The sequence below is a fragment of the Sphaeramia orbicularis genome, chromosome 5, assembly GCF_902148855.1.
Source record: "Sphaeramia orbicularis chromosome 5, fSphaOr1.1, whole genome shotgun sequence".
In the NCBI taxonomy this organism is placed as follows: domain Eukaryota; kingdom Metazoa; phylum Chordata; class Actinopteri; order Kurtiformes; family Apogonidae; genus Sphaeramia; species Sphaeramia orbicularis.
In genome coordinates this window covers 27,283,061-27,309,304 of record NC_043961.1, presented here as the reverse complement: position 1 = coordinate 27,309,304, position 26,244 = coordinate 27,283,061, and the positions used below count along the sequence as shown (strand labels likewise).

Here is a 26,244-nt window from a genome sequence, read left to right as displayed (position 1 = left end):
GATTAATTTGAATCAATCATTTATTATTATTATTACTTTTTTTTTTTTTTTTTTTTTACCGTATACTGTATTGCAAGCAAGGACACAGTCTGTTAAAATGCCCCTCAGAAAGTAGAAAAACCGGTACATCCTTACATGTGAATATTATGTTACTGATTGGGAAATCACACATAACCATTTTTGTCTTTGTTAAAATAATTTCAGTACTTTCAGCCACAGACGGCCTAAATCATATATATATCAAAATTCAATATACACTCAAAAAAAAACAAAAAAAACACATCAGACTTCAGAATCATGTTGAATCAACACAAACTATTTATATTTAATTCACATGATTATATTGATGTTTTATTAAGATTTGATTAAATAAAGCAAAAATGATCTCTCAGACTATCTCATTGCAAATAGAATGAAATAATTAAGAAAGTTTAAGTTGATTTATCAATTAATTGTAACGTTATCATGTACCTTCTACCCAATGGATGGATAAATGGACGGACGGACGGACGGACGGACGGACGGATAGATAGATAGATAGATAGATAGATAGATAGATAGATAGATAGATAGATAGATAGATAGATAGATAGATAGATAGATAGATAGATAGATAGATAGATAGATAGATAGATAGATAGATAGATAGATAGATAGATAGATAGATAGATAGATAGATAGATAGATAGATAGATAGATAGACACCATTCCATACTATACTATACTATAGTATACTATACTATACTATACTATACTATACTATACCATTTTTCTTAACTGACGCTTCTGGAAATTCTTGCATATGTCTCCTTTAATTCCCAACATATTTGAGTATTTGTTCTTCACTGAATGCTTATTGTCCAAAAACATGTTCTCTAACTGCACTTTCACACCCTCAATAAAACCAGTAAGAGCAGACTGTGTGTAAATTCATCACATCTTCATTACAAAAGTCGAATAAAGCAGTGAGCAGATAAATAAAGGAGAAAAATTCGTAAGTGTCATAATGCAATCATATGTCTCCAAGAAAACAATGACTGAGAAAAACAGAGACATTGTGCATTTTGCTTTAACTGAATTGCAACCATAACCCTGATCTCTGTCAAAGTGCAGCTGGCCTGTGTGTCTGACTTCAGCTGTGGGTTTTCTCTCCAAAGGGAAATGCTTGAGTGCTTCTCACCCCAAATGATCCCTCTCACTTTCTTCGAACTTAAAAAAGAAACTAGATCACACCCAAAGATCCCCTGAGAGGGGTCAGATGTTACTGTGTTTTGGATCTTTGGGTTGTTGTGGAGAAGTGTACATAGAGAGTATTGGATGATGCTCAGACTGTTGCTGACAAATGAATGTATGCAACTGCAGTTGTCAAATGCATGATGCACATTAGTGTAATGCCTGCTAATGACATTTGGTCTACGACGCGAAATGATCTCTTCAATTACTAGTATATATTTGTTCAATCAACATATTTCCTAGGTCAGAATAAACCTTTGGAGAATAAAACACAGAGGGTATGTGTATATAGCTGGACTGGCAGGTCTTTTATATAGAGGTGTTAGTCATATCAGCCAGTGAAAGAACTTCAAAGTCAATATCAGTCAGTCACCTCATTAGCCCTGACTGGTTTAATCACAGGAGAAACATATATAAAACCAAACATATCACATGAAGGTCAAAATATTACACTGTGAAATAATCTTATAGTTAAACTGAAAAATCTGCCAAAAATTACTCTCACTCTGACTCTTTAATCCACATGCTGTTTGACCTTGTACAGCAATGTATCACACATACTTATGCTGCTGATAAAATGTATGTATGTGTAATGTATTAGTAAATGTATGTAGTGTGATGTATTACTTATACATCACACATACATACATTTTATGAGTAATAGTAATAGTAATAGTAATACAGTATTACTATGTGCATGTCCTAAGCTAAACCTGGTACAATGCACTAAATGGCATGATTTTCATATAAAACTGCACATTGTCCCTTACAAATCAAATCAAATCAAATCAAATCAAAAAGCATTTGGGGAGTAAAACTAGTACTTTAATTAAGTACTTAAGTATTGAGGTATCTCTACTTACTTTGAGTATTCCTCGCCTACTTCATAATTCTCTAGATTTCAAATGGAAATACTGTTATTTTTACTACACATCTTACAGTTAAGTTTTAAATGGGTTATATGTTATATTGATATTCCAAAATCTAACAACAGGGTGAAGTCAAGTGGATCATTTTTGGTCCAAATAAGACTGTGTCTTATAATCTTTACGTGCATTGTCAACTGATAGTTTACATTCTATCTCTGTTAGCGTAACTCTGTCTACAGTAAAACCACAAATCCCCTTCTGTTTTCCATATTATTTGAGTTCAATAGCTACACTAAAGATCTATTTGGAATCATCCAAAAAGGTGAGAACTGTCATAGTTCAGTCTGAACCATGGATCAACAAACGGTAAAGATAAAAACATCACATAATAACTTTATACGTTCATATGCCTCATAATCAAACTCACCGATGTAAGAGAAATGCTGTGATTTCGGCATCAAACTCCATTCTTTTCATTTAGAGCTGTGTCCAGTGGGGAAAACAATAACAGTGCTTCTAGCTTTTATCACTTCGTCACTTTATTTGGCTCTAAAAGTTGTTTTTTAGCAATTCTCATTCCATCTAGCCACTTACTGACACGTTTTGGTCAAAGCTCTTACAGTGTTATTTTCCTCACCATGGTAGAAGTGTCCTGTCCAATAAATTGGCATCTTTAGCACATATATATTTTTTAATTTTAATGATAATTTTAGGTTGTTTTTTGAAAGTAGAAATACTACATATAGCCCCTTTAAAATATATGATGTACTCACATAATCTGATGCAGCACTGTATTAACAATATACCCAGTAATATATAGAGTTACATAAAATTGGCTACACATTCATAAGATTAAAAGCCATTTCATTTTTCCTGACATATACAGTGTAATTCCTTTTAAGCTAAAAGTTTTAATCTGTTTTATCTGCTTGTCTGTTTTATCTGTTGATCTGTTTTTATCTATTTATCTGATTGTTTGTTTGTTTTTCTCATGCCTCTACTTTTTATTGCTTCTGCTGTAATGCTTTTAATGTTTAATGTAAAGCACTTTGAACGGTCTTGTACATGAAATGTGCTATATAAATAAACCTGCCTTGCCTATAATATCATTGAAATGGTGTTTGCTACATATGTTTGATGGTGACAGTTACAATGTCACAGTTTGCAAAGATCCTTTCTAATGAATAGCATCCGAGTTTAATACTTTATGACTTGTTGATTCTTTTTGGTTACTACTTGTACTGAGTAACACTGTGAATGTAAGACTTTTACTAGTAATGAGTAGATGAGGAAGAATCTGAAAATCTACTTGTTGTGGCAATATAGGCTATATTAGGAAATGTTATTGTAACACAGTAAATGCATGGGATTTTTACACTGAGGGTTTATTTTTTCCTCAGTATTTCGGGCCCATGTGCTTAAATTAACTTAACAGAGGAAGGTAGGAAAAGGGTAAGAAAACAAAATCTTAATCCTCAAGGTGTCTTCTCTCTCTGTTTAACCTTCCTTTCCATTAAACATCGTTAACATCCGCGCCTCCAAACAGTCGTTATTTTTAGAATTTTTTCATCCAGTTATAGCCCCACGTGAGCCGCGCTGTCGTTTCGGTTTATTTTTAGAACGCACGCTCCCCCGGCTTTTGCGTCAATGGAATCCCGTACGTGCGTCATACGGAAGAACGTCTGTGTCAATCCCAGCGCTGATTGGCCGGCCACCCGGAACGTTCCACCGCCCCGTTCACCATATATGGGCAAAGGCCCGCCTCTTTGTCGACGCAGCCAAAATAAAACAAGAGTGTATGGAGCAGAGTGCGTCGGTCTGACCCAGTGTGTGCGCGTGAGTGTGTTTGAATGAGTGTGTGTGCCCGCAGCAGCTGACTGAGGTGACACTGCTTTTTTTATTCGAGTGGACTAAATGAAAAGACTCAAAAGCGGGATATTTTCTTGAACCAGGTGAGTTCAAGTGGCTGTTTTTGCATGTGACTTATAGACTGATTTACTTCGGAAGTCTTAACAATACTGGTCTTTGCGCCTTATTATGACTATAACAAACTGTGCTCACTGGAAACAACTTTGAGCTCTACTCGGATATCATCTGTTGCTAATTATCTAACTGGTTAATTTCAGAGTTTGATTTAAAATAATGTTTTAAAATAGAAAGCTTCCTCTGTTGGTAGTAAAACCCTTACTCTAAGATTACTGATGATAGCGAAAACGAACGTAAATAACTTGTCAAAAGTTGAACAGACACTTTTCTAAAAACTGTAAAATTTGCATCCTTTATCAGAAGTTGAACAAAAGTGTTAAACTACTGGTGAGAGTTTTAAAAACTATCAACAATGATCAGGTGTTAGCTTTTGTACTGAAAATCCTGAGTGAGGCAGTTAAAGCTTGTAGATTCACGTCTATTGACACAACCAAACTTACACACACACATAATACACACTGACACATGAACAAACACACAACCAGGCTTTGCCATCTTTCCTATTTCAGCTGGCATTGAGCCCACCCTGAAATACAATCTGCAACACTCCCTGGTACAGCCCATGCAAAAGAGGGTTGCCCTCCACTGAAGGAGGTTTTCAGAGCATTAACAGCCAGTAATACAATATCTGACAATATCTGATTCCTCTGCTGGAGCTGTATCTGCCTTTTCTGAGGACGACTGGTAGGCCCAGGGCGTGAGAAATGGCATGTTGGAGAAATCCATGCTGAAGGTGTTAATGCAGGCTACCGTTTGGATGATCACAGACAGAGGATTAAGAAACTCCAACCTTTTTGATTTCAGAAATGTCTAATTTACAGGAGCATCTGAACTTTATTGCATGTGTAAGTACCTGCTCTTAAGCTGTTAACAACTTCTTACCCAGGATACTCCATTCTTCCACTCATTTACTTTTGTCTTGAAACAGGAAAATCCTACTATGTATTCATAATATTGAAGTTCTACATGGTACAGAGTAATTTAAAGGGATTTGAATATGTTTTGGATGTGTTTAACCATAACTTTTTCATCCAACTTGAATAAGCATAGTTACTGAGACTGACCAATAATTAATGTACTTTCTGCTGTCCTAGCGATGCCCTGTGTACAAACCCAGTACGGATCCTTGCCTCATGACAACTACTTCACCTCAGAGTTCTTAAATCCTGACCTCAGTGCCAAACTGGTGATGGACATCAGTAGCCAAAAGGACCAGCTGTCGGCATCTTCGTTGCCCAGCATCAACACCTTGGTGGGAAATGGTTACATGGGGGAGTTCGATGCTTATTCCTGCAAGATTACCACCTCTCCGGCCATCTCTACAGCTTCATTTAGTCGAGCAGCAGCTGCAGAAAACTCCAGCCCTCAGATGCAGAACCAAGCCTTCAAGCTGGATGATCTCCAGGTGTATGGCTGCTACCCAGGTTCCTTTGCACTCAGTTGCTTGGATGAAACTCTGTCATCATGTGGCTCAGACTATTATGGCAGCCCAATCTATGCTGCTGGTTCCCCTCCAACACCAGGCTGTCAGACCCAGGCTGCACCTGTCTGGGATTCCCCTTTCAGTCCGTACTCCACCACCCCCTCGTCCTCTGTTTCTGACAAGGCTGCCATGACCCAGCAGCTCTCCTTTTTTACCTTCAGCCCCACATTAGAGCAGCACTCTCCCCTGGGGCAGCATCAGGAGTCTCAGCCGAGCCAGGATGATTCTTACTTCCTGTCCCCTCAGCAGCATGTGCTGTCACTTCATTGCCCCCCCATGTCTCGCGAGCATGGATCTCTGGAAAGCCCCAGAGTCATGGAGGGAGCTCTCACATCTCCTAAAGCTCAAAACCCAGCAAACAGTGAGGGTCGCTGTGCAGTCTGTGGTGACAATGCATCCTGCCAACACTATGGGGTTCGCACCTGTGAGGGGTGCAAAGGTTTCTTCAAGGTAGAGGCCCAACAGCATTTCAGACATTTATCCTACAAAAAATTACTTGAGTGGTACATACATTTAAATCGGTTGATCAGTGAAAATTACATCAATACAACACAGTTACATAGTTTGCATTACTGAGAACTTATTTTTTTCATCCTAAAGTGCTTGTTACAATAATTTTCTTTTTTTTTTTTTGTTTTAAATTTTAACTTAAAAAGTTTTTTTTTTGTAATGTTTTGCTTCTCCTTTTTTTTTTAACAGCGAACAGTTCAGAAAAATGCAAAGTATGTGTGCCTTGCCAATAAAGACTGTCCAGTGGATAAGAGGAGGAGAAACCGCTGCCAGTTCTGCCGTTTCCAGAAATGTCTTGCAGTGGGAATGGTCAAAGAAGGTAATGTGATGTCAGACTCCTTTAAAGCTTTTAAGTGACTAATGTATGGTGATGGTTTGTCGTGACAGTCTTGTGAAACTGAAGCTAGGACTGGCAGATATACTGTATGTAACCAGAGCTTTACAGTGCCAGCTGCAGAAAAAAGGAAAACTGAAACTAACGGGGCAGTTGTTTTTTAAGTGCGGGGACGCCATGTGAGAGTCAAAAGTGTGTGCTTTAAGAGCTCCTCCCCTTTTTTCTCCTCCCAGTTGTTCGTACAGATGGCCTCAAAGGGCGTCGGGGACGTCTGCCCTCCAAGCCCAAGACTGTGGTCGAAGCTTCATCCACTACCCCCAGCGTCAACATCATTTCCTCTCTTGTCCGGGCACATTTAGACTCAAACCCAAATATTGGAAAGCTTGATTACTCCAAGGTAAATATAAGAGTCGTGTCCTGTCCAGAAACCAGTGATGCATAATAAAAAAAACAAAGAACTAACAGCATCTGTTGACCTTTCACTGTTTCCCCTTCTTAGTACCAGGAGACAGTGGACAACCTGCCTGAGAAAGAAGATGCTGGTGACATCCAGCTGTTCTACGACCTGCTAACCGGTACTTTGGATGTGATACGGAACTGGGCTGAAACTATCCCAGGATTCACAGATTTCTGCACCGAGGACCAGGAGCTTCTTCTTGAATCTGCCTTTGTTGAGCTGTTCATCCTCAGACTGGCATACAGGTTGGCTACATACAGTATATAAAAACATCACAACTCTTGCTTCTCTCAATATTCCTGTTTATTCATGTTACTAATGGATTCAAACTGTACAGGTCAAATCCAGAGAAGAACAAGCTGATCTTCTGCAGTGGAGTGGTGCTCCACCGAAAGCAGTGTGTTCGTAGTTTTGGTGACTGGATTGACTCCATCATGGATTTCTCCCAGAACCTCCATCGTATGAACTTGGATGTGTCCATGTTTGCCTGCCTCTCAGCTCTTGTTATCATCACAGGTAAGAACCTCTCTTTACGTTCACGTTTTAAACATATTCATTTTCAGGATGAGTTTTCTAATATGATCATCCTTTGTCTTTAGATCGCCACGGCCTTAAAGAGCCAAAACGGGTTGAGGAGTTCCAGAATCATCTTATCACTTGTTTGAGGGAGCATGTGAGTGGAAACGGGTCAGAACTGAGCAGGACCCACCCCAACTATCTCTCTCGTCTTCTTGGGAAACTTCCTGAGCTGCGGACTCTCTGCACACAGGGCCTACAGCGTATCTTCTACCTGAAACTAGAAGACCTGGTCCCGCCTCCACCAATCGTGGACAAAATCTTTATGGATACTCTGCCATTCTGAAAAAAATATAGAGACAGAAAAGAGGTGGAAATCACCTGACATTTTGTTATTGAACTCTGGTGCTGACGTCTGCGTCAGCTTTTTCTGACAAATGTCTGACCAGCTGAGATTATTTTTCTAATATGGTACATGTATTAGTACCACATACAGTATGAGGTCAGTTCAGACAGAGCTGAGATTGAGTTGATATAACAGTAAGGACACAGTTTATATACATATCTATATAAATATATACATATTTTGTGTGCATTTGTAAAATGACTGTATTGCTGTGGTAGATGTATGAATGTTGGGTAATGGATAAATGCACTGCAGTGTTACATATTCAGTTTTTTCTAAAAGCTAAAGAAACACACTAATCCCTTAAAAAACATGCTCTGAAGGTGCTTTTTGATCCCACTAAGAAGGCAGTAGATAATTTAGCATACAAAGACAATCACTGTTTCTTAAATGGAGAAGTGCTTATACTCAAAACAGAAATATGTACTTATTTCTTTGGAACACAAAATTTAGTTTCACTCCTGAATCTAGTTCCTGTGGAAGGTCTTGGACCAAAGTTTATTAACCTTATTGCCTTAAGCTAATCAACATGTTTTGCCATAGCTCTTTTGCTGCCATTGTAACACCTTTTAAAGGCTGATGCTGGCAGACTTCCTGTTCAACCACATTTCCCAGATACTTTTTCCTCAAAGTGGAATTAATGAATGAAAGTGCCTTTCAAAAAGCCTCATTCCCTGAACCTCACTAAATGGCACAAAGTGAATTTTTATTTCAGGTACCGCAGGGAGTGAGCCCATTTATCATAATCGGTGGATGTCCACTGAAGTTATTCTTAATAATTTTGATGAGAGGTCTGTGCCAGGTTTGTTACGAAATGTGTGAGGTATGGAGGTGTCAGCACTGTTTGATAAAGAGCATACAATACTTGAAGTGACATTTCACACTGCTAAACTGGAGTTGGAGCTGGCCATATGTGATGACAGGTGGTTTAAGAGGTACAAGGAGGAAGTCCTGTTCACATATTTCAGAGGCACAGAAATGTATAATTAAATTTGTCTCAGTTGATATTAGCTTTAAGTCAGAACACGTTTCAAACTCTCATATTAGGAAGTAAATCCAATATATGCTTTTGAGAATTTTACACAAGTAACCCCAAGCTATTTTGAGGACTGAAAAGCATAAGCAGACATTTGACATTTTGTCTTCGGTCATTACATACAAACATGGCACCTTACATGTGTTGAACCTTCATCTGTGTTTGCAAATGTCTCTGCTACTGTCTTCCATTCTCTAATACATTGTGCAGTTTTTTTTATCTGTTTTTTTTTTTTTTTTTACTCATTTCAGAATGAACTATAGAAATCTTAAGACTTCACGCTGAATTGTGATATTACAATGAGCAGCTAAGAGCACGTCAGTGTTCAAACTATATGAGCACCTATTTCTCCTTCTGTACATGTTCTTTTTCAAGCATTTGTTTGAACTAAGAGTATGGCTTTTGTAATGATCATGATGCAAAAGTATGCAGAAAGAGAAAATGTTTGATAATACATCTTTTTTTTTTTTTGAAAATACACCTCTATTTGTCTTCTTGGATATATTAGATCAGTTGTGGCCTTGGTCAGTTCAGACTTCATATTCATCAGGTATTAATTATTCTATATTTGAGTAACATTTCCTGTTTTTATTCTTTATTTGCAATTATAACTGATGGAAATTAGAAATGATATGAGTCAAAATAGAACTCTGTCTTCTGGGTCTAATCTCATAGGATGTATGTTTTATATTCTATAGCATTTTGTATGTAGTGGCTCATACACACATAAAAAAATTATAACAATCCCATATCTCTGCAAACTAATCCCATGAAAAGACCAAACCTACCAATGTCTTAGTCCATCCCATTAGCCAAAGCGAAAAAATAGTCATGAATGGAAAAAGGTTTAAACAGCTGGACATTACTCAAACAGTAGTAAGTAGTGCATTTGTGTGGATCTATTTTCAGCTGCAGATTTGATGCTGTAGTCAGAACTGCAGTGCTGCATGACTCCAGAACAGCAGTGTGTGAACTCTGGAGGGATGAAAAACAGATTCCCTCAGTTGGTGTTTTGATGGTGGTAGCGGAGGCTGCTTTATGTAACGTTTGAGTCCCAAATCTCCCACAGGTTAAGATCTGTGCACACTATCTTATTAATTTATTACGTGTCTGTTCACTGTTAATAGTTTTTAGAACAAAATAAATGCCTGTAATACAAAATAATAATAAATAAAGCTTTAGCCCTAACAATACAGGTAAATATAGAAAGCTCCAAATACATGTAGAGCCAAATTAATGTAAAATCCATGTAAAATGTAACAAAATGAATTTACAACGAGGTGAGCAGATCTAAAAATCCCTAGTGAGGCTTTCTATTGGTCTATCTTTTTCAAATTTTTCTACCCAGATATTGTATATATTGTAATAATGGTCTGAAAGTATTTAAAAATGTCAGATTTTCTTGTAAGTCCCCCTCAAATCAAGGGTGCAATAATCCAAAGTATGTGAAGATGAATGCACATTTTATAATCAAATGACATCAGATTTTTTTGGGAGAAGAATCTGCAACTACAGCACCTAAGCCCAACACTTTTTTCAGGTATAGGGTCATCATTAATTGATGGTTTTGGTCTTTCTGCGTAGTATATTGATAAGTAACAATGTAAAACATCACCAGATTTGCTCTTAAGGGAAAGACCAGAAAATCAAAGAATGAACACACTTCAGGAAATAAAGCTTAACCTTGTTTAAAACAGCATTCACTCTGCTGCAGCAGCTTGTTACACATTAATGATGTGATGAAAAGTGACCAAAAGTAGGCCTTCATCTCTTCTTCACTCAGTCTGTGTTGTTTTGTCACACATGGCGTTAATGTTGGCAACAGCCCTGACCAAAGGGAAGATGACACCGTGCCAGTCTCAGCCACAGCAAGGACTACATTCAGCCGCTCGACACCCGATCCTACTGTACACCACGTTCCGGTCATCTGGATTTTGGTGCTGGCAGACAGAGTGGAAAAAAGGGACAAGGAGAGAAAAGAGGAGGAGGCAATATGAAAAGCTAGCTTGCATTGAGATGTTAATTATATTACAAAATGGCAAGCTTGCAAGCTGAGTCAAATGGGAACAGCAGATGAGAACAATTGCATGAGGAGGATTTGAATGACTGCAGCAATTTCTTTGGTTGTAATAAAAGCATTTTTCATCTCCTGCGCTTTTTGACTTTCAGTGTCACAGTTTGCAATCAGTGGTCACATCCATATCAAAGCTGAAAATCCATCTCCCTGTAAATCTGTCCCAGTTTTGAACTCTGTGCTTCCCTTCCTAACACCTACTTTTTCCAAAAGTGGAAATGTACCCTCTGGAACCACCACCCACCCCCTAAACTTCTGACCTCTGACCTGACATGGAGGACGCTAAATTCAGAACTGAAGCCTAACACCCTGCAGACATGAGACATTATGTTCGAACCTGTGATATGTAGCTCACATGTCACAGTGATTTGCTACACAAACATGCCGATGTTCATGTATGTACTTGGCTGGTGCACTGCTGAATTGGACAGTCCATCGAACACAAAATGTAAAGAAAAGTACATTACAAGTAAAATAAGCCTTGATTTAATCAAATTGAGGAAATACAGGTTTTCTATTTGACTTACTGACTACGAAGATACACAGAAAACAGAAATGAATCAGTTGGTTTGTAATACATAGTAAGATATTCTGTCATTTAATCGGAAAAGTACAAGTACATTGTTTACTTCCCCTTTACCAAACAATTTCCATTTTAAGCAGCTTTTACACTTCTCCATTACCTGTCAAAGAGAAATATGTATGGGTTTATTTACTGTTGATGCTTATATTTCTAACTTTTTCTCTTAAAGAGCCCAAAAAATAAACATATTATATGTTTATATGGTGTAGCACAGTACTATACTCATGTACTAATAACATCTCCACATGGACAAAAGCACTAAATCATGAATAAAACAGGACATTATATATAACCATAGGTGTGAATAAGCCATTCTGAAAAATCCTTTTACATATTTTGTATTCAAGTGATTTTTCTATTGTTAAAGTCTTCTCCTGCAGCTTCCTCCACTCAGTTCAAATCAAATGATTAAATACAGATATAGATGACCCGACATAGTTTCAAGGAAACATGAAAACACTTTTCAGTACTGAGACACAGAGTAGAGCAGTTGAGTTACATCTGAAAATGACCAGTACTGCAGCTGTGAGTCATGTATTTAACTGTCCTACTTGTCTGGAAATTTTCCAATTTTCCAAAAATCTGTTATGGCATAAATGGTTATAAATCTGGTAAAGAGTAGATGCATGTATATCCCCTTAAACTGTAAACCTCTGAAAAATTAGTAAAAGTAGAAATGTTTATTTGAACTTATTAGTCTTACAAAAGATTATTTCTTGTATGTTGGTGTGTTGATTGAGGACTCTCTTAATTATTTTTGTATTCAACAGAATTCAATGTTTATGTCACATCACTGAGTGTCCACAGTATAAATGGAGATACTGGTGGTGTTTTTGTCAAGACCACCTATACTAAACCAAATCAGAGCCAAAACCAGAGTGTGTTGACACTGACTGCAACAAGACTTTGAGGGGTTGAGACCAATTTGAAACCGAGACCAGGACAGGGAGAGAATGAGTCAAGACCGAGCCTAGACTGGAATCATAACATGGGCTTGTCAAACCAAGACTTTCATGTATTAAAGATTGATGTGGTTTAAGGGGTGAGATGATTCCCTTTGGCAGTGAGTAGTAGAGGCAGCCTGTGGAAAAACAAATCAATAATTGGCAAAAAGTTTTGGATCTGAGGGGAATTTTGAAGATTGATTTTTTTCAAACCAAATTTGTGATGTTGCGAAATAAATCAAAAGTGTTAGACTGATCCTGAAATAAAATCCTGAGTCCTGTTTGTCTGTGACTGAAACAAGACCAAATAAAAACACACTCAAGACTGACACGAGCCTGAGACCTTCGAAAGGTGGTCTTTAGAATGGTCTTGAGACCATTACTAATTTTGAACACTTCAACACACGGGTCATGTGAAATAACTGCTTATACTGCCTGCAATTATAGATTTTTTTTTTGACTGCCTGAGGTTATTGGAAAGAAGAATGTTTATCCTATATCTGAATTGGATCTTAATTTTGGTCTTTCCTTGTATCCACATAGTAGGTTGTAGTGTAATAATTCACTCTCCTTTAACTTCTTCAAACTCCTTGGGGAAAATCTTCGGTTTTTGGGGCTTTTCCTGTGGGTTTTTCTAGCTTTTTGCCTGAGAAACGCTATCTGTTTTGACTGAAAAAGATGTGTGTGTGTGTGTGTGTGTGTGTGTGTGTCATGTGATGTGTGACTTAGAACCAGGAAAGTGAACAAATAACTCATTGTTAATGCTCTTTCACTGTGAAATGTAGCTCATTTAAGAGAGATTTGACTTACACAGCCATTCATACAATAAATAAATAGGGACATTTTTGCCAAGGTTCTTTCCTGTCTTAAAAGCATAGAATTTTCCGCAAATAATGTACAGACAAAAAAGTGTGCTGCTCCTTTACAAAGATGTCTGTATGAAAGAGAGCAGCTGATGACTGGAGAGGATATTGTTCCAGCGGGAGGAAAGCTAATAGGTTTGTTTGTGAGGATGCTGCACCTGTCGTTTATTGATGGATTGAGCTGTAAATAACTTTGTGAAGCCGTTTAGTGCTCTGAGGGGATTCTATGTTTCTTTCTCTAATCTATTTACTCAACTTTACCTTTGCAAGTTCCACACACACACACACACACACACACACACACACACACACACACACACACACACACACACACACCTATACACACAGCTGCACACACTGTATTTCACAGATATGGATCTTCTTTCTTTCTTTCGACAGCAGGTTAGTGAATCCCCCAGGAATAGAATTTAAGATTATGTGTCTACCTATTTGGGGATGTATGAGAGGCATGTGTGATATTTCCAGACAGAAATGATGACAGTAGTGAACACATACCCAACGCTCGTCCAAACACAGTCACTTGTGCACTCGCTCTTTGTATGTGCGTATGTGTGGGTGGGTTGTTGAGTGTGGAAAACCCTCTGTGAGTGTATTTATAGTGAGCCATTGTTGAGCCCATAGAAACCTCTGTAATTGGATCTGGTCTCTCTCTGTAAGAGAGTCTGCTGATAAATGAGATAGCAGACGTCATTGCTCATGCCTTCTCTGTGATAACTGTACGGAGCACATCAACAACCTAAGCTCTTAGTCCCCACAGGATTAAATTCATAAGTGACTGGTAATATGGCTGAATTATCAGTCTCATGAGAGCAGAGGAAGGAAAGGTGGGAACCAGTTTGCTCTGCACATGGACATTTAATGGCTATCCTCACTGTGTCCTTGGGGATTAAGCAGCCACTCTGACAGTACTGTCATGTTTCAGTGCTTATAACCTTGAAGTTATTGAAGCTGATTCACTGTTTTTTTTTCTGTCATGATGATGTTGCTCGGCACCAGAAGATGTTAAAAGAGGTGTGGAAGGAGCAAGTGCTCAGGCAGGAACAAGTGCAAAGAGGCTGAAACTTCCTGACAACAAAGACATGTAGACAGACGCAGCAGGACGCACGTCCACAAGGGCCCAGTGGACCTCTAATGTTTTTATGGATTATCTGTGAATTGTCAGCAGCATTCCACTGCACTGATTTTCATGAAACTTGAGTTGAGTTCCAATAACACTGATGTCGCACTACCACACACTGTAAAAAAAAAAAAAAAAAAAAAAAAAAAAAAAAAAACGTAAAAAAAACAGTAAGCAGGGGTGCTGAAAAAATACTGTAAAATAACGGAAAATAAGCATCTCATAAAAATACAGTAATTTTCCATAATTAAAATTTAGTTTTTTGCCCTAACTTTACATGAGATTTTGTATATTTTTTTTGACTTTTTAATGTTTAATAAAGAATATTTAGATGTATTAAAACAATCAAATTACCTATAAATATATATATATAAATAATTTTCACTGAGACTAAGTTGTACAATCCACTGATAAAAACTGTATTTTGACAGTTTATCAGTGCTCATACATGTTATACATTCACAAAAATACATTTATTCAACATTTTTGTTGTGAAACCTCCTGTAATTACACAAGATATTTGTCAATTAACAAACAAGGCTTGTTAAACTAACAGAACAAATACTTCTTTTACAATTAATTGTCAGTAATTTTATCTGGTTTTGATATTTTTTTACAGCATTAAACTTTAAATTAACAGTTTAATCTCATAGATAGAAAAGAAATATTTGTGAAATTATGATACATTTGCAAATGTATTTTAACTGTATTTTTTTGTGAAAGAAAAAATTCTTTTAAAAAATTGAAATTTTTTGGTTATTCTCAGCTACAGTTTTTTCGTGTTATTTTACATTTGACATGTAAAATCACAGTCTATTTTTGTCATTTCATTGATATTTTCCTGTCTCTTAAAAATACAGGAAAAATCTGTGAAATAAACAGTGAAAATTCTGTTAAATTACAGATTTTTTTTTTTTTTTTTTTACAGTGCACTGTTAATGAACATGAGTGTTTAATCGGGAATGGAACATACTGGGACACACCCCACTTCCATCAGACAAACCAGCATATTAGGTTGGAAGACATAATTTGGCCTATCATAACTAAACCATTCTTTTATTGTATAAAGGTAATTTTGAAGGTAAAACATGAACAGATCAAGTTACTGACAAGACATTCAGTGATTGTAGATTCTTCCTTCTTTAGATCATATCTGCCATGTGAAATAATTCCAATAAATACAAACATATATTGAAGAAAGATATAGTTATGGTTATAAATCAACTCCTTGACCAATACATTTTCTTCCTTTTGATTTATATTTCTATCATTTGTTGTGGGATGGAGTGGATGTGATTTCAGTATTAATATTATCAGCATCTTTGTGACATAACAATAACTGCCCTGGAAAATGACAAAAATTTCCGCCAGTAATCTTGAAAATAAATAAATAAATAAATAAATCACTCAATCAATCTAGAATTTCAAGGCCTACCCATGTACTTTGTGTTAAATTTTCAAGTTGATATCGGCTGTAGGGTAGGGTAACAATTCCATGTTTACTTTTTGCTCAACCAAGATAAAGATCAGTTAATAATGATGATCTGATATTGAAAAAAATACCAGAGCCAAAATCATTATGTTTTCATGCTCAAAGATTTTTCCCAATTTTTAGGACATGAGCCAATGACAACCCCATAACATTTTGTTTTTGTTTTTGACACCCTTCATTAAAATTAGTGCAGTGGTTTTTGCATTATTAAGATGACATTAAGACAAACAAACCCACATCTCCACAGAAGAATTCAGAAAAAAAAGACTCTTGAGAAAAAAAACAACAAGAAAACTAACCAGTTTCCTTTGCAGCGTCACCTGTTTGGACAAAAACATTCTACCTACAGTTTAAAGAAAATGATTAATCGACAAAAGATAAGACATTAATAAAACGGTAGTGAAAATGGGGAGAGGTAACCCATTTAACATATTTATTTTTAGCAAAGATTCAGCTGGAGAAGCATAGTAAACCTTAAAAATAATTCATCCGGTGTTTCTGTGTGTGTGTGTCTCACTATGTTGGAAACTTTTCTCTGCTCAGCTGAAGAACATGAGAATGTTACAATTATAAAACAAGATTGACAGGATGGATAGTGTTGCACTGGCAGATGACAGTTCCTGGCTGCCTGCCCGGAAGTTATTCAGAGCATCACAGCAAAGCCCCCCCCTACACACACACACACACACACACACACACACACACACACACACACACACACACACGGACACACATGGACGCACACTTCAGAGAGACCAACACAGGGATCAAGTGCAGAGTGTTGGTGGGAGAGGAGGGGAGGTGGAGGAAGAGGAGGAGGAGGAGGAGGAGGGGGAGGAGGTGGTGGTCAGGGTGTGGTGCGTCTGCGTGTAGAGGTTCAAGGTCAGAGCAAACATAATGTGTAAACTAGCAAACACACACATGGTGTAATGTAAAGCAAAAATAAAAATAGCTTGTTTTATCAACAGTTCACACACTGCAGCTGCTAAAACAAACTACTTGTGTCTTGTTTTATCGTTAAAATGGATCAAAACCCCACAAAATTTTATGACCATTAAGTAAAACAGCATTTATTTGGACATTAAACAGCATCAAACACAACTCTGGAAGCACGACTGGATGTTAAAAATAGAAATGCACACAGTGTAAGACAGTGCTTATATATAATATAATACGTTTGGAAATGTCAAATATTTCTGTGTTTGTCTGGGGTACAAAATGAACAATGTGGAATTTAATGTTATTGAGTAGATTTAAAGATCTAAAACAACTATAATTTATTTTCATCAAATCAAATCAAATGTGTTCTCATAAACTAAAAATTATGATCGATGGCCCTGTAGCTCACCGACAAGTTCCAGAATCAATAACAAGTTGAATTTGCAAGGTTGTCAGGTTCTGCCTCTATGTTAGAGTCCTGTGGTCTTAATGCAGGAGAACAATGTCCCAGTAGAAATGGATGGTACTGTCACTGGAGGAGAGCTCAACAATTTTAATCAAAGTCCATTTATGACTTTCTATCAGTTCTCAGTAGCAACCACATTGATATCTGTAACCATTTCCATGTTATAAGCCAACAAAATATGGCTCATTATAAGTAAAGGCAAATTTTATATATTTCAAAAATTTGCAAATAATTCAAAAATCAAAATGTCTCATAACTGTGAACAGACTTTGTTGACATTGTGCCAAAGAAGATACATATAAAATTACAAATGAAGCTGACTTGTACTTTTGTCAGAGAAGATATTTGAAGAAATTGCACACGAAGGTGACGACAAACACGAAGATGACGCTGAAGACAACAGTGGACACACAGTAGCTCATACCCTATCAGCCGCTGAGCTAAAAATGAGATTTAAGTAGACTGACCACATAGTCCCCCACCAAAAAATCCTTTCACTAACTTCATCAATCTTTCTAAAGCACTTGGTGACATTTAGTTAAATGTACTTGAATTGTTTTAGAAAAGAATATTAATATTTACAAAAATTCATTTAACTCAAATTCAGTCAGACATAGTGCAATGAAAATACCCTGCGAAAAAAGCAAAATTAGGTGTAACTTCAAAATCATTGACACAACTTTCAAACAAGTGAAAAAAAATCTATTTTTTTCATTCCTACGTGATTACATTGTTGGATCATTGGAATTTTTCTACTGAAATTCTTTCAAAAATAATCAATGATTTAAGTATGTTTCATTCAGTATGAAATACGAGTTCAACCCAGTCTCAGTTAAAGTAACTGTTGACAATATAATCGATTTGATTAGATTTGATAGATTAATATTGTTTTCACCGAGGGGTTGAAATGTAAATTATTTTTGCCTTGACGAAGCTGAAAAAACCAACCATCAGTTTGATAGAGAGCATAAAGACTGGAAGAGCATAAATGACCATCCTTTGTGAGGACATTTACCTAACCTTACCAATGACAGAGGACATGTTTTGTGGACTATAGGGGACCTCCATATAGACCCCAGACACTTCTAGTGTTAATCACGTCTATTCAATGTCTTGTACCTCTAGATGAACCGCTGGTGTATTTTTTGGCCTCAGAGTTGTCAAACCTTTTTGAAGTACAGGCGGCTGGACAAAGACGTGCCTCTGTGAGTGTCAGACAGACTTTAGAGTTACATAATGAGACTGAAGTCGAACCCTCAGATCACAAGGTACTGGCTGCAAACTCAGCTGTCAGGGCTTGACACGGAGGCCCAGAACCCCGGCTCCTTCTGGAGCGGATGGCATGAAAAGAAGTCTGCCACCCACAGGTCCCTGCTGTTTTAATGTGGGTCTATTTTTATACCAGTATCAGCCACATTCAGCACATGACTGGACACCTAAAACACCACACATACACTATACCAACAGTATATATGTGTTGTGTCCCAGAGGACAACTAAAGCATTTTCATGGAAAACTCTGTTCACAGTAGCCCATCTCCACACACCTGTCATTTACTCAGGCCAGATACGACTAATGTAAAATACAGAAATAAAGTAGCAATGACCTTGTAGACAGACTTTTTATTAGTTTGATGAGCACGGTGTGATTTTTCAGGGTATTATGAAAGCTTTTTGATCACACAAGTGCATTGTAATACCAAAGTGTAATCTATTAAGACAGATATTGAAACTAAGAATGAGAAAAGCTAATAGTTGATCTGATACTTGATTTTTAGAGACATTTAATGATCTGTTGTTATTAGCAAAACTTGATGTTGAGAATGGTTGATGGATAATATCAATCCTTCAATGGGAATTGTCAACTTTGTGGGAAAATAATGGGTCAAAAAGTGAAAATCACATCTGAAATCATCTAGATTTTAGGCTCTTATTTTCACATTCAGTTCCAGGATTATTAATATATATCAATACATTAATATGTATTAAAATATTGATGTTTAACTTATTCAACAAGTGTCCTGTTTCTAATAAGGTCAAAAATAGTTAGTAGTGTCTTTTCTGGATGTATAGACTGATTAATTGGCATAAATCAGCCTTTTCCATGTTGTGGTTATTATATCAGACTTTAACCCTCAATGTGGCCATAAGCACCTACTGATTTAAAAGGTTTATTAGTTTTTCAACCAATAATTCTTTCATTACTTTTAAAATAATCCAGGTAAAATGTAGGTTTTTTTCCTAGCTTTTCATCATCATAAGATGTAATATTTGGACATTCAGAGGCTCTGTAATGAACATGAAAACATTGTCATGTTCTGAAACATTGAGTCACCAACAAAACCCAGGTCGTTTGACAAATGACAGTGGTTACAGACACCTGTTTTTGTGTCCAATTAAAGGTATATTTTGCTGTAAAAAGTCACTTTTTCTTCAGTTTTCTCTGTTTTGACATTTTGTGAACATCTACATGTTACTGACTCTCCATCTTCCCTGGAGTCTCTGTGTTTTATGTCCTCACAGGTTTTCCCTGGATCATCTCTGAACCTGCTATTGTGGTCCTTCTTCTCTCCTGCCTTTATTGTCATCACTCATTTATCCATATAGTTGTGACTGTGTTTATTGTATAGTTACATAGATGGTAGAGGTTTTTGTTATTTGTTCTAACAGTTGCAGTAGTAGTACATCCACTGTTAATACTTGTATTTGTAGAAGTAGTATTAACAGTTATGGACATTTGTTCTAGTTATTGGTGATTATACTAGCACCAGCTGTTGTAGTTTCTATCAGCTGTAGTTCAGTGCTGTGCATCCATGCCACCCCCATCTCTCTCTCTCTCTCTCTCTCTCTCTCTCTCTCTCTCTCTCTTTCTCTTCCTTTACCCTCTCTCTTTAACCCCACTTGGTCAAGGCAGACATCCATCCTCCAGAGTCAGGGTCTGCTCCAGGTTTCTGTCTGTTAAAAGGAAGTTTTTCCTTCCACTGTTACCAAGTGTTTGCTCCTGGGGGATTCTGTTGGGTTTCTGTAAATTGGCTTGAGAGTCTGGTTTTGACCAGCTCTATATGTAAAGTGTCATGAGATAACTTTTGTTACGATTTGGTGCTATATAAATAACATTTATTTGATTGATTGATTACTTCACCAGTAAATTTATAGGAAAATAACTGATTTTCACAGAAAAATACAAAAACCCAGAGAATAATATTACAATAAATAGCGATGAATCACAAAGGAAAGGTTAGATATAGAGGAAATTCATTTGGGGGTCGCCACAAACCAGTGATGGGAGAAGCTTTTTAAGCCTCCACTAAAAATACCTCACTGTGAAAATACTCTGCTTTCAACGCCCAGTCTTACCTTTGTAAGAGTATGTACAGCATGTACTGTATATGAGGCACAGTATGAAAAATAAAGGAAGTCACAGCGCAGTAACATAGTCTTACTGTTGTGTATGACACTTTTGGATCAATTTTGGTGTTGCATTGGTTTAAGGTGCATTTTTCTTCTTTAGACTGAGCTGATTCTAACCATATGATCAGCAGCTGTGCAGTTTAATCTATAGTGCACTATATTCTGTCAGATCATATGTTTGTAGCATCTCCATCCTGTGAAAGCCAAAGTCTACTTTTCACAAGTTCAGATCTAGAACAGGCCTATTGTCAGCTTTGCAACAATTCATTTTCCAAACAATTCAACAGGATTTTTTTTTTTTTTTTTTTTTTTTTTTTTCAGAAAGGAGGAGAATTTTACAAGCACCCCATAAATTAAACCCATTTGATGAGAACAATGGAAACTGAAAAGTAACTGAAGTTGTCAGACAAAACTAGTGGAGTAAAGGTACATTATTCACCTCTGAGATACAGTGTGAGTACCATTAAAGGGAAATTCTCAAGTAAAGTACATCAAGTTTGTAAATACTTTGTGGTATTGGAATAAATCCAATCCCATCCATGATAATAATAATATTGATGCTGATTATTATTATTATTATTATTATTATTATTATTATTATTATTATTAGTAGTAGTAGTAGTAGTAGTAGTAGTAGTAGTAGTAGTAGTAGTAGTAGTAGTAGGACTTTCTTTCTTCCTCTGAGGCTTTTATTTTGTTATTCTGAAGTCAGACCTAAACAGGAAGTGTGTTTTTCCAGGTGCGCTCGCGGCTGACGTCAGTGCAGGTGACCTCAGTCTCAGGTTGAGGGGTGAAGACGTCATGACGCTGAAATGCGGATCTGGTTGAGCCGCAGGGACTCACTTCTGTCAGCCTCTGCTCCTGGACTTCCTTGTAGGAAGGAAAAGACCCTGAAAGTGTAAGTAGACTATATGTGTCTTTTAACTTGAAATGAAACGTTTTTCGCGTGTCAGAGGAAAAAACCTTAGTTTGTGTTTCGACTTTCGTGTTTCGTTGACATTTCATTTCCAAATGTAATCGGCAAAAGGTTACTCTGTGGTCATATGTGTGTTCTCTCTGATGACAAAATATGTTAAATGACTGCTAACAGTCATTTATGGAGAGAAAGAAAGATAAATCCTCCTCTTTAAAGGCTACAGGACCTGGAGATCACGAATGGACATTACGTTTTGGAGAGTTTTGATTCTGAGGCTTCTTTAAAAAAAAAAACAAAAAAAAAAAAAAAAAAAAAAAAAAAAACCCTGCAGCTCTCTAATGAAACTTTTTTTTTTTTTTTTTTTTTAATTACTACATTTTAAGACCTTGGAAGCGTTTATTTCCCTCACAACATTTTTGCTTTTTGACTACGTACATTGTCAGTAAAAACACTGCATCCAATGTAATAAATTAAGATAAGATAAGATAAGATAAGATAAGATAAGATAAGATAAGATAAGATAAGATGAACACAGTGGGGAGTTACAGAGCAGCATAGGGATAATAACATTAAAAATGAGGATTAAAGTAAGAAATATATATATGATAAAATTCTATATACAAACATATGAAAAATATATAAAGTAGTACTTCATAAAAAGTAATAATTAATGAATACAGAAAATATATGTAAAACAGCAAATCACAGAGTAGTACAAAATGTCTTGCATCATGCTATGGGCTAAATACTGTATAATAATTGCAAATATTTTTGTTGTTTATATTATAAATGCATTTCTTTCTTGAAAAGCCCAACCAGCGATGGGACTTGCAAATTAGCTAAATGCTATATACTCTTTGTGCAGAACATCAGAGGTTATGTATGTCCGCTATGTTTCACTGCATTGTCCCTGATAAATAAATAAATAAATAAATAAATAAACAAACATTGTAAGAGTCTACATTTCCATATTGATCATACATGTACATGGGAGGTTCATGTATAGCTGATTAACAAAAATATCAGTGGCTAAATAGAAAAATTAAAATACTTGTTCTGTTTATCATTCTGTGCTAAAGAATGTCATACAGTCTCATGTAAGAGGCTTAAACTGAGAAGTTCCTTTTTTTTTTTAACCAAACCTCTTTCACTTCCTTTTTTATGAGCTAGTTCCTCATGATTACATTGTCCAATAGATTATGTGTTGTTCCATGACCAGAGCATGTACGTCTTTATTCTGTGATGTGTGTATTAGCTCTACTTTATTGATGAATCTGTGTTTTAGCCTATCCCTTGACTGGAACAGGAAGCTGATTTGAGATGGAGAAGAATCGGGAGAAGAATCCTTTCAATGCAGTTTGTTTTGGTAAATAGAGAAGGAGTCCTGAAGTCTGGGTGAGGTGGGTAAAACTGTACCGATGTGGACACGATTATGTCAGAGGTAGAGTTACTAAACTTATTGAACTTATTGAAGGTCACTGTTTAGAGTGTTTTGGTAAATGCACAAAAACGTTATTTTCTTAAAGAAGAAGGCTTGACTTTTGTGCTGTTAGTTTCGCATACAGGAACTAAATTCTTCAGGGCTGTCGCTAAAGCTGAGGACACTGACATCATGTCCTCATCATGTGCATGTGGATTTTTGGCCATTTGTAAGGAATGTTATTTATACTTAATATATTTAAATTCAACATTTTAGCATAAAAAAAGTTCAAGCATGTTTTAATGATTAGACTATGGAGAAACATTTTTATCATAGTTTTGATGTCAGTAATCACTTAAAAGTTGAAATATCCAGCTAATATTGATATCCTTCTTACATCTTTTCTCCTTTTAAGAAATATTTGATGTGATATGTTCTGTGCACATAAAGTCATATTAGATTAGTTATTAGATGCATTTTACAAGAACTCTTCGAAGTATTGAAGGTTTCTTTCATTAATCTTCCATCTCTACATGCTAGAGTTAATGTAGAAAATGCCTCATGTCCTCTATGATGTTTTCTAGCTGCTGAGATGGAGGAGGCGTACACTCAGCTGTACCAGGAGTTCCTTCGTCTCAGGTCACTTTGCCTGAAGCAGGCGGCTCTTTTACATCAACTCACCACAGCCCTGCAGAAGCAACAAGGTCCACTGATAAACTCCTGTGTAAATACAAAGGTTACTAAGATGCATTGGTCGTTATTCACTCTGAAGCTGTTTTTCCTCAGGTGCATCTGTTCCAAATGGAGAGTTGAGCGATACCATGTCCATCCCTGTGCAGTGCACTCCAGAAATCCCCACTTGCCTCCTGGAAAAGCCTTTACCATTGGCAGCCGCTGCACACAACCCTGCAGCACAGTGTGGTGTTCAATGCCCATCTAAAAATGTGGGAACTTTCTCTGATCTCCTGGCTCAAGACATGTTTAAGCTCTGTGTAGACGTGCATGGAAAAGATGATCGAAAGCCAGATCCAAACCCCTCATCTTTGTTATTCCAAGATGCTGCAAAGATACAGGGAGCTTCTCAGAATGTCTCGAAACATCCGAAACCCAGAGATCACAGAGCTGGAGACAGGAGGCTGCACACAGTACAGGTAGGTGTCTGAACTGTATCACCCATTACACCTGGACAGTTAAAACCACAATAGTCACATTAAATACTCCAAACTAGTGGTGGTAACCTTCTAAATCTGCTGTTTGCTGAAGCTATTGTTTGTGTAATATTTACCATCCTAAAATATTGTAACGTGAATCCAAAATTATGGTTACCTCTGAAATATCTGTTAAAATCTGCAGTTTTCTCATTACATAACTGGTGGTTGATTAAACTCTACCAAATACGTCTTCTCTTATTTTTTATTTTGATGATTAAACTAACTGTCAACTGTGAACCTCTGATCATGAAAACATAATCTAATTCATGACAGTTTTCAGCTGAAATTGTATATTCAGTTAACCTAATCACACACTCTCTTTATGTAAAGAGCTATGTGGACACACACTTATGCTCAAATGGTGATATTTACCATTAAACTGTTTTAAAAGCATTATAAAGTGTTAATGCTTTGTGTGTTACAGTGAAAATAATAGATATTGACCAAAAAAATCCAATGCTCTGCGTCTTGTTGTCACTAGAGCTGGGTAATATGGCCAAAAAATTTGAACTAATTTTTTTCAGTGTTATGGATGATTAAACATTTTTGATTAAATGTTTTCTGGCCATGTGGGCTGAAGACAAAACGTGATTCAATACACTTTATTTACTAAAAAAAAAAAAAAAAAAAAAAAGAAAAACATTCACAATTAATATGTTACAAGAAACCAACAGGCTGCCTTGAGGATTTTTCTTGAGCAAGAATGATCTCCAGAGGAATAATCTCCAATAATTCAGATTCAAGTTATTGCCATTACATATGTATAGAATAGAATAGACTTTACTGTCATTACACCAGTTGTGCAACAAAATTGCAGCAATGAATAACAATTAGCATCTAGCCAGAGGGGCAATAAGCAGCAAAGGCAGACAGTACAGAATATGCAGTATTAACAATAACTACACTATGTACAGTGGGTATAATATACAGTATGCAGACGTAAGTGTTATGGACAAATATATAGAACGAGTGCAAAGGACATAAGTGTATAAGAGCAAGATGACAGTTCAATGTGAGCTAGCGCAAAATATTCAGTTGATGAACGAATGTACTGGATGCATTGTCCAAGATGCAGTTCCATGTTTTGTTTGTGCAGGAAGAATTTGAGGGGGCTGATTTGTAAAATTTAGGTATTTTGGTTGATTTTCAGTAAGTAAAACCCTAAATAAATGAATTTCAATATATTGTCCAGCCCTATTTGGGAATCTAAATACTTCACACTTAGTTTTTACTTTGCATGAGTGTTAACGTCTAATAACCAAATGCCAGTTTTGAAGCAGTATTCCTCCTCACAAACATCCGTCTTGTCCTTTGTGTTCACGTCAGACACCTTTGGCAGGTTGTCTGTCCCCACACGGTGATTTCCTGGGCCAGTCGGACGCCTTGTTGATGTCAGACATCGCGCTGCAGTCTCATGTTTGTGAGTTCTGCCAAGCAGTTTTCCCCGGAGACACAACCACCAGAGGAGAATTCTTAAGGCATCTCTACACCCACATTACCTAAAGGAAAACGAATCCTCTCTGCTGCCTGATGATATGTTTTTTATATGGTAACATCTGATGAAGCAGGTTTGATTTATTTCATCTAAAGCAGAGTTGAAACCGATCTGTTCAGCTGTTTGATGGATGAACTGTGCAATAGCTGATGCCGGCATGTCTGACATGTAAAGTGCATGTTGGAAATAGACTTCATATAAAGCTGTTAGGATAGTGGGCGCTGATTGTAAATGGACAGTTTCTCAGTCACATCTGCATTACTTCCACACGGCCATGCAATAACTTTGGTTTTATTTTTGTGCAGGTTTCTCTGACGTGTATGTGCCAAAAAGCAAAAACAGATATTAATATAATTTGTGGACAGGTGAGTAGCTGCCATGTAGCTTGAACCAAATCTGGAAAAAGTCTTGCAAAAAAATATGTTTGAACAGTGAATTTTAGTTCTTTAATTGACAATGAACT

The 26,244-nt window shown here is 36.7% G+C and overlaps 2 protein-coding genes across 4 annotated transcripts; both read left to right on the top strand.

The window, feature by feature from the left end:
* Window positions 1-3,924: 3,924 nt before the first annotated feature.
* LOC115420164 (probable nuclear hormone receptor HR38) lies at window positions 3,925-10,983 on the top strand. 2 transcript variants are annotated; one of them, XM_030135411.1, is made up of 7 exons: window positions 3,925-4,054; window positions 5,183-6,021; window positions 6,271-6,400; window positions 6,649-6,812; window positions 6,915-7,117; window positions 7,210-7,388; window positions 7,472-10,983. In XM_030135411.1, exons 2-7 carry the CDS (start codon window positions 5,185-5,187, stop codon window positions 7,732-7,734), a joined length of 1,776 nt encoding a protein of 591 aa, XP_029991271.1. In that variant the 5' UTR covers window positions 3,925-4,054; window positions 5,183-5,184; the 3' UTR covers window positions 7,735-10,983. The 2 variants fall into 2 exon arrangements, with proteins under 2 accessions (XP_029991271.1, XP_029991270.1); XM_030135410.1 differs by lacking the exon at window positions 3,925-4,054 and adding an exon at window positions 4,915-4,933.
* Window positions 10,984-21,526: 10,543 nt separating this feature from the next.
* Window positions 21,527-26,151, top strand: LOC115418925 (uncharacterized). 2 transcript variants are annotated; one of them, XM_030133478.1, is made up of 5 exons: window positions 21,527-21,637; window positions 22,941-23,055; window positions 23,660-23,779; window positions 23,862-24,226; window positions 25,613-26,151. In XM_030133478.1, the coding sequence occupies exons 3-5, from the start codon at window positions 23,668-23,670 to the stop codon at window positions 25,787-25,789; spliced, it is 654 nt and encodes a 217-aa protein (XP_029989338.1). In that variant the 5' UTR covers window positions 21,527-21,637; window positions 22,941-23,055; window positions 23,660-23,667; the 3' UTR covers window positions 25,790-26,151. The 2 variants fall into 2 exon arrangements, with proteins under 2 accessions (XP_029989338.1, XP_029989339.1); XM_030133479.1 differs by having other exon boundaries at window positions 21,537-21,637; window positions 22,962-23,055.
* Window positions 26,152-26,244: the final 93 nt, after the last annotated feature.